The following is a 9,009-nucleotide window of genomic DNA, read 5'->3' on the forward strand; positions in this document are numbered from 1 at the left end:
GATGCTTTACCACTGATCCAGCAGGGAAGCCCAGCTTCTATGCTGACCCTTAAAAAAGAAAAGATACATGGAAGACATTAAACCACATCTCGCTGTGTCACCCCACGGGGGCCACACCTGGCAGCATATGAGCTCGTCTAACTAGAAAATTCACCGCGAAGACTTCGAAAATCCCACTAAAAACTTACAGAACACAAACAAAACGTTCCTGTGACACTAACACCGCAGATCAGCTGAGCTTCAATTTAAAAGTAAACAAAATGCTCTTTAGCGTTCAGTGCTTGATGTCATTAACTAACAATGGTGATACCAGATGACCATTTAAGAAGTACTGTTACTACTGTCTTTGCACAAAGGGAAAACACACACCTGTGTATACACACAGACCTCTAACTGTAAGCTCCCTACAGTACTCATTAAGGTTCCTCTGAGGTAACAGTTTTATTTTATTCATATTTTCATCCCAGCAACTGCTTAAGACACTCTTTATTGAGTCGCATCCATTTCAGCCCCCAAATATTTAGAGCTGACGGATAGCACACCAAACACGAGCACAAAACTCAAGGAAACAAGCTCTCCACTTCACACAGGTTAGATTGCAACTATCAAAAAACCAGAAAATCAGTATTGATGAGGATGTGAAGAAACTGGAACCCCTGTGTGCTGCTGGTAGGAATGTATAATAGTGCAGCTGCTTTAAAAAAAAAAAAAAAAGGCAGGAGGACTGCCCTGGCGGTTCAGTGGGTAAGACTCCTACTCCCGGCGTAGGGGGCCCAGGTTCAATCCTCATCCCAGATGCCACAACTACGGGGTAACTAGATCCCCATGCCACAGCTAAGAGCTCACACGCCGTGCCACCGCAGACTCTGCACAGCCAAAGAAGCAAATGCTAAAGAAGACGGAAAAAGGACCCACGGCCGGCCCCGCAGCTGAGCATGGAGAAACACCTCAGAGAATGTCTATCCTACTTGCTTTCCGACGATGGGACCTCCAAGAAGTGAACGAGAAAAGAGAGGCAAAAGGGGAGAAAGGACATCTCAGCGTTAGGCAGGCAAGGAGGCGGAGCAGGCTGGATGCCTGGGAGGCAGCTCTAGGTGTCTGCTGGGGAGTCGGCTGTTTCTGACTTAGCAGGAGTGTTAGTGTAAGAGGAGGAATACATTACAGATGGTTCCTTGGAAAACGCAGCCTGGATGCTCTACATGAGAATCTTTTTATAAATACTTGAGAATTGAGAGCATACAAATTAAATTCGTAGGAATGGCTTCTCAGCTATGGTGAACCACCAGCAGCACATCATCAGGGACACTATTAATACCAAACTTTGTTCGCAGTCTGTGCACTGAAAACCGTTCAGAAACTGCGGCTTTTCTGTTGCTCATCTAAGCTGGTCTCACGTCTCTGAACTTCAAAGAGCATAAAAGAGACATCTTCATGAGAAGTTAAATTGCCAGTTGAGGAAAGCTAGGAATCTGAATCCAGATGCGCTTCAGGTCTCGCGTCTCTACAGCTGATACACACTCCTGCTGGCCCTGCCTTTCCAAAAGGTGGCACCAATGCCAGCAAGTTCCAGGGAGGGCAGGAGGGAACGCGCCAGCAGAGGTAACCAGTGCAGGTGTGTGGAGGAGATGCACCTGAGAGGAAGGCGGACTTGAGCAGGGCCCAGGGCTTCTCGGGGAGACACAGCCGGAGTCTCACCAGGACGGTCCTCTGGTGCAGCCGTTCAGCACTCCTGCCTGCACCACATACACACCGAAGGTCAGTAACGCCCCCAACCCACCCAACAGCCAAATCAAAACAAAACCCATGTGCAATTTAAAATGCTGTTGGAGAAGCGGTAAAAACCACAGGCTCTGAATACCCTGACGTAAGCTGAAAGATGAGAGGAAAAGCACAGTGGGCAGAGAAAGCACGAGAGATAAGGGAGCACGAAACGTGATGAGGGACTGGCAGGAAAGGGCATCCTCTAATGACTTTCACCTGCAGAATCAAGTCTGCGCTCAGGAAACAACATCCTTCAGAGTTTGTCTCAACTTCAAGCTTTCTCCCGATGGCGCCCGACCGCCATGCCGCCTTCCTAGACAACTCCAGGCTTTCCTGAGCTGATGTGCTGATTTCACACCTCCGTGTCTTTGCATGTGCAGCTACCTCGACTTAGAATGCACTCCTCAAAGCAAACTCCCAGCCAGCCATCAACACCCAGTCGAGCTCGTGAAGCCATACCAAGCCCCTCATCACTCGGGCCTTCTTTCCTCCCCAGAGCGCTGCACGCACGCCTTCTGCACAGCGCTGGTACATTCTCCGTATTATGCCCAGCTCCACCCACTATCTGAACTAAGAGCTACTCCAGGGCTGGGATCATGTGAATCTTGGCATATAACAGTGCTCAGAAGTTTCCTAGTGAATGACCTTGCAAGAAAAGTTTTTTAAAAGGCTAAAACATGACACAAGCAAAGAGCAGACAACAGATATTTCCTGTTACTGTCAACTCAGATCTCTGGTCGAGTATCACTTAGGAACAGACAGACAGGGATGCCCTATCACTTGCAAGCTGGGTGTCCATGATCGCACTCACTAACCTCTGCCTCGATTTCCACCACTGTGGTTGTGAGGACTTATCAGTGTATGCAAAAAAAAAAAAAAAGCAAAATGCAACACAGTGTCAACTAAACCGGAGATCTACTAGTCTGCCTTCATCACAAAAACCACAGGACAGGGTCTACACCATCAGGAGCGTAAGCACAATGAGACTTTGATGGAACCACCTGGGGGTTTTTTGTTTGTCAAGGTCTCACATTTTTATGACTAAGCCAAAGCACTAGCACAGAAAGACACAAAGAAAATCAGTTTCCAGTGAAACAGGTCCAGCTGTTCAGACAGCAGTGCTGTTCAGAATGACATGGTGATGAAGCGACCTTGACACAGCATAAACAGGCGTGCCACCTCATGTGCGAGGCTCCTTACAGACCCAGCTTGGTGGTTCTCCAGTGTCTTCTCTTGAGAGTTGTCCCTGATTTTATCATCAGTTTTCACTCGAATTCGTTGGGGAATGGGACAACTCTGCTTTTGTTTCTTGGCCTGGAATCACTTGATTCTGAAAGTCTTATGAGAAGACATAGTGAAGAGCAAACTCAACCACACACAGGATGGCGGGGAGGAGGAGTGAGCCCATCTATCAGGGGAGCTGAAAGTCAACAAATCCAACAGCGTCTCTTCCAGCTGCACGGCATTCTCTACCATGTTCAAAGCAGTCCCCAGGGACCCCGGCCTCCTCGGGCTCCTCTGACAGTGCACATACGGTCCTCTGGTCTCTGACCACGCTTCCTCTGTCCTTTTCTGAAACTCGCCCTCTAAAGACACTTAAAATCAGGCATTCCTTAAGCTCAGCTCTCATTTTTTTTCTCATCTTGTCCACTCTCGAGGCTTCGATTCGTATCTCTATGGAGATGATTCCATGATCTCTCGGTCACATTCAGCAAGTGTTTCAAATTGAACTTACCCGAGACACTTATCTTACTTAGACAATTAAGCAAAGAGCTTCAATGCTCCTCTTTCACACCATGTTTTTCCTTTTTTCCTGATTCTTATACCTCTCACCACTCCTCAACTCCCTCTTCTGCTCATCTCTTAAAAGGACTCTTTTGTTACCTTCTTGGTATTTCTATCTCACTGCTTCTTAACCTTTCTGGGATAACGGAGCTTTTGGAAATCTAATGAATGTTCTGCGTTGTTTACTAAAAAGATAAAAATACAGAACACATGCATGCCACCTCACCCATGACCACCAACGACAATCTGTCATCCACTGGAGACTGTCACTGACCCAAATCTTCACCCCCATATTCTCCTTCCCTCTTATTTTCAAGATGCCTTCTGGATACAGCTTATATGGCCTGCTGCATCACAAACTTAACAATTTCAAACCAGAAATCACTGTTTCTCCTTAACAAACCTCTGCTGATGGCATTCCTTCTCTCGTAAGGGCACCGCCACCCTCCCAGGCTCCCACCTAGAAGACTTGACATTAACAACTAAACGCTGCATCACCAAGTCTGCTCTCAGAAACCGCTCTCGAATCCAGCCCACCTCTCCCGGCCTCTTGCCCTTCAAGACGTCGTAATCCTTTGCTTCATCCCACACCTGCCGTGACCAGAAGTCCAGCGCTCTTCTGACAAGAGTCCCACTGCTGACTCTGTCTTTGTACAGGCTCTCATCTCCATCTGCCGCAGTCCTCGCCTGCTGTATTACTCTACCTCTAGAGGGCTACGACAGCCTCGTTGATTCCCCACCCATTTTTCCCCCGTAATTTCCACCAGGGTTGACCTATCCCCCTCCAAGCTCCAAAACTGACCATGCGCCTGCCTCTTTTTAAAAACACTGATGCATCTTCAATCTGCAAATACACAACCAAACTCAGGTCTGCGTTTAGCGTCTTCTAGTCTGCCACCTAAATACTTTGCCAGGATTAGATTCCATAGCTTAGACTGTCAGTGTCAGCTATTATCTTTCTTTCTTTTTTTTTTTAAGTACGGAACACTTCACGAATTTGCGTGTCATCCTTGAGCAGGGGCCATGCTAATCTCTGTATCATTCCAATTTTAGTATATGTGCTGCCGAGGCGAGCACTCAGCTATTATCTTTCTATCAAAATCACACTCACTCTTTTTTTTGGGGGGGGGGGTTTATTTTTTTCTTTTTTTAAAAAATTTTATTTTATTTTTAAACTTTACAATATTGTATTAGTTTTGCCAAATATCGAAATGAATCCGCCACAGGTATACTCACTCTTAAAGGCCCAATTCAAACTCCACTCTTCATCTTTGTATCTTCTACATGAGGATTAGAAGAAGGACTCTGCACAGAAAAGGCAAATTCCTAAGGAACTGATTCAGGAAATGAAAGGGAAAAAAAAAACTTTTCCCTGAAAATCTTAAATCTTTCTGGAAGCTGTTTTTTTTTTTTTTTTTAATATTACTATTCAAATACTAACATTTCAATCAAGAAACCCTCCTTAAACCCAGCATTGTTAACCAACAATAAAGACTAATAATGTACAATGTAGATTAAATTATTAAGTAAATATCAACCTCAAAATAAAAAGGTATAATCTAGACCCAGGATTCTAATTCCAGTAGTATCTGTAATCTGATCTTAAGAAAGGAACTTCACAGTAAGAAGACTTAATGCTTCACCTGATAAGAAACAGAAGGTCAAGTAAGTCTACAGCAGCGATAGAAAGCCACCAGACCTAAATCAGCTTCAGATTCGTAAGAATTCTTATCAGATTAAAAAAAACTTTCAACTGAAATGTCATAAAACTATTTTTAGTCGTTATTTTAAAGGGCTGGAAGGTGTCTGAACCTCTCACAGAGGGACATGTTCAGCGGCATACTTCCCAACAAGTGAAACAGCAATGAGATGTACCACAGAAACAATGCTGCGGGCAGTATATTCTGCTACGTTCTAGGACCTTTTTTCTTTTAAGCCTGACCTAATTCAAATTTTCTCTTCACTCCTAAGCCTTGTGAGTTTGTGTTAATTTCAGTTGGACATAGTGAAGCATTTTGCTTCCAAAAAGAATGAACATACTCAAGATTAATTGGAAGACTTTAATTGAAAATCTTTTTTGAAAAAATGTTAACTAATACTTAGCAAAAATTGCCCTCTATGGTATTTATAAAACTATGATCATTCAAATTTGAATACATTTTTGAAATAGAAATGTTTATAACAGTAGAACAAGCTAAAATCCTAAAATTAGACATTACATTAAGGAAAGCAAGGGCTCAGATGGTAAAGAATCCATCTGCAATGCAGGAGACCCAGGTTCGATCCCTGGGCCGGGCAGATCCCCTGGAGAACGGAATGGCAACCCACTCTACTGTTCTTGCCTGGAGAATCCCATGGACAGAGGAGCCTGGCGGGCTACAGCCCATGGACTCACAGGGAGTCGGACACGACTGCGCAACTCACACACACACAAGGTAAGCAGGGTGTAATGAAAAGAACTGCAGCAATTGAAATAGGATCTCAGTCTAGAATCTCAAGTCTGACTCTGGTTGCACGACTTCAGAGTTGGCTTCACCGGGAAATGCTTTCTCATTTGAAGGGTATCATCCCCTTTCCCTCCCTCCAGATGGCTGTTCAAATAAAATGAGATAGTGGACCTGGCACAGCACCTACCACAAAGCGCTCAACAAATGCCAGCTTCCTTCGTTCAACAAAAAAGACACGCTCCCAAGAAGATTTAGGCGTGAGGGTATCTACACTCGCACAAGTCTTCACCAGCACAAAACACGGCAGCTGGTTGGTTCTAAAGAAAAGCCAGACCCCCATTTCACGAACGTTTCTGAGGAAACACTGGATGAGGACAAGAGCCTGCATGTGACTCTGGAGGACGCCATCAGAACAGGGCTGCACACATACACACGAAGACCACTAAAATGCCCAGGAATTGGGGTTCAAACGTCTGCAGCCTTTAAGGCTGGTAGGAGAGCTCACGCCCCGCGAAGAAAAAGCAAGTCAGACTGGGCCCAGCTCCGGATGACTACTCTGCTGAACCAGGAGAGCGACGCGGGCTCATCCTCCTGAGGCGCGCGCAGCGCGGCACTAAAACCCGTTTCGAGCCTGCCAAGAACCCACCACGAACGCCCGCTCGCAAGCCTGCGCAGGAGAGCCCCCGGCGTCGCGGAGGGCCCCTCACGAAGGCCGCAGGCGACGGGAGGAAAAGACCACGGGCTAAGGTCGGGGCTGTGCGCACCCGCCGCGGCGAGCGTCCGAAGGAATTCGCGGCCGCGCTGCGCGCACCCGGCGGAGGGGGGGCCTCGGGGGCCCGGCCCCAGCCCCCCGCCCGCGCCCAGCGACGCCCAGGCCCGAGGCCTCCGCCCCGCGCCCGAGGCCCGCTCGGCGCGCAGACGGCAGCGCAGCCCGGGGGGCCGGGGCCGGCGTCCGGCCGCGGCGCGGGCGAGGCCGCGGCGGCTCCCCCGCCAGGCCCGGGCGGGCGCTGCGGGCTGCGGGTCGCGGACACTCACCACACCATGCCGTAGGCGCCCTCGCCGATGTACGAGAGATTGGTGTAGCGCGGCCCCACGTCGAACACCTGCCCGCGGACCATCTCCGGGCCCGCGCCCGCCGCCGCCGCCGCCGCCATGTTGGCTGCCGGGCCGCCGCCGCCGCCGCGCTGCGCTCGACGCTCCGCGGCCGCCGCTCGGCCCACGCCGCGCCTCCCGGGGGACCGGGCCGCCGCAGCTGCCTCCGCTGGCCGGAAAGGAGCGGGGAGGCCGCCGCTCGGGAGAGCCGGGGACGTACCCGCCGCTCGGACCGACTGCCTGCCTGACTGACGGGCGGGCCGGCGGGCGGGCGGGCGGAGGGAGGGGCGCGCGCCGAGGAGGGCGTCGAGGCGGGCCCGGGCGGCGTGCGCGTGGATTGGCTCTCCGCGCGCAGGGGGCGGGGCATGCGACCGGCGGCAGAGGCGCGCTGGGGCGGGGCATGGCGGCCGGCGCGGCGGGGCGCGGCCACAGGCGCTCGAGGAGTTGGGGGCGGGGCGCCCCCCCACCAGCCAGGCACCGGGGACCCGGGCGTCAGACCCGAAGGCCGCGCCGACCCGCGAAGGCGGACCCTGCCATATCCAGCCGTGCGCCCGGACCTGGCCTTTGCGCGTGCGCGGTCCACCCGAACTTGAGGCCTCGACGCCCGGATAGAAACCGGAAGAGGGACCGAGACCGAGAAAGACATTTGCATCCTGAGACGGTGAAAACCCAGAGGTGGAGGCCGAGGGGAGAGTCCGGGACGGGCAGGGCCCGCTGGTCGGACAGAGGCTCATTCAACGGGTGTTCCTTACCGTGATGCTGCCGGTCCAGGCTCCCCGGAGTTACCTTCCAGCGGAGAGAGACGTGGATGCACAGCGTCGATGGACAGAAGAAGCGATGAGTCGCAAGGAAGACTGGGCGGCAGACGCCAGTGGTGATGGTGTTATGAAAAAATATGAAGCAGAGTAAGAGGTTCCGGCAACCTGCTGCTGCTGCTGCTAAGTCGCTTCAGTCGTGTCCAACTCTGTGCGACCCCATAGACGGCAGCCCACCAGGCTCCCCCGTCCCTGGGATTCTCCAGGCAAGAACACTGGAGTGGGTTGCCATTTCCTTCTCCAATGCATAAGAGTGAAAAGTGAAAGTGAAGTCGCTCGCAACCTAGACAGCGTATTAAAAAGCAGAGACATCACTTTGTCAACAAAGGTCCGTCTAGTCAAAGCTACAGTTTTTCCAGTAGTCTTGGATGGATATGAAAGTTGGACTAAAAAGAAAGCTGAGCGCAGAAGAATTGATGTTTTTGAACTGTGCTGTTGGAGAAGACTCTTGAGAGTCCCTTGGACTGCAGGGAGATCCAACCAGTGTTCATTGGAAGGACTGATGCTGAAGCTGAAACTCCAGTACTTTGGCCACATGATTCGAAGAACTGACTCAATTGAAAAGTCCCTGATGCTGGGAACGATTGAGGACAGGAGGAGAAGGGGATGACGGAGGATGAGATGGTTGCATGGCCTCACGGACTCAATGGACATGAGTTTGAGTAGATGCCGGGAGTTGGTGATGGACAGGGAGGCCTGGCGTGCTACAATTCATGGGGTCGCAAAGAGTCGGACACGACTGAGTAACTGAACTGAAAGAGGTTGGGAATAGGGCGTTGAAACACTGAGAATGACATTAAGATTCAGAGACTTGAGATCGGTAGACATGGAAAGAACCTCAGACGTAGGACATGCTGAAATAAAAATGCAAAGATAGAATCACTGAAAACCAGAGCAGCAAGATCTAGAGAGAAGGAGACAAACACACTGAGGCTCAGAAATAGTCACAGACACCACAGGTTGAAAAATAAGAGTCGGCTCTTGAAGCAAGTGAATGCTGAGAATAGCTAAGACGAAGAGAGAAAACCCGTCTCCCCACTGCCTCTGGACCTCCACCCGCACCCTCTTTGGAGGGGAGTCAGAGTGGGAGACCCTGCATCCTGACTGTC

The 9,009-nt window shown here is 50.4% G+C and overlaps 1 protein-coding gene and 1 non-coding gene across 2 annotated transcripts in view; both read right to left on the reverse strand.

Moving 5' to 3' along the window:
* Positions 1-7,360, reverse strand: part of MAPK1 (mitogen-activated protein kinase 1) — a 57,119-nt gene extending 49,759 nt beyond the window's left edge. Inside the window, exon 1 of the mRNA XM_027566128.1 lies at positions 7,029-7,360. Within this exon, the coding sequence (XP_027421929.1) occupies positions 7,029-7,147 (119 nt within the window). The 5' untranslated portion in view covers positions 7,148-7,360. The remainder of the gene's footprint in view (positions 1-7,028) is intronic.
* LOC113875196 lies at positions 4,520-4,623 on the reverse strand. Its single transcript, XR_003506196.1, has one exon. It is a non-coding gene; the product is annotated as a U6 spliceosomal RNA (small nuclear RNA).
* Positions 7,361-9,009: the final 1,649 nt, after the last annotated feature.

Source organism: Bos indicus x Bos taurus, chromosome 17 (assembly GCF_003369695.1).
Source record: "Bos indicus x Bos taurus breed Angus x Brahman F1 hybrid chromosome 17, Bos_hybrid_MaternalHap_v2.0, whole genome shotgun sequence".
Classification (NCBI taxonomy): Eukaryota; Metazoa; Chordata; class Mammalia; order Artiodactyla; family Bovidae; genus Bos; species Bos indicus x Bos taurus.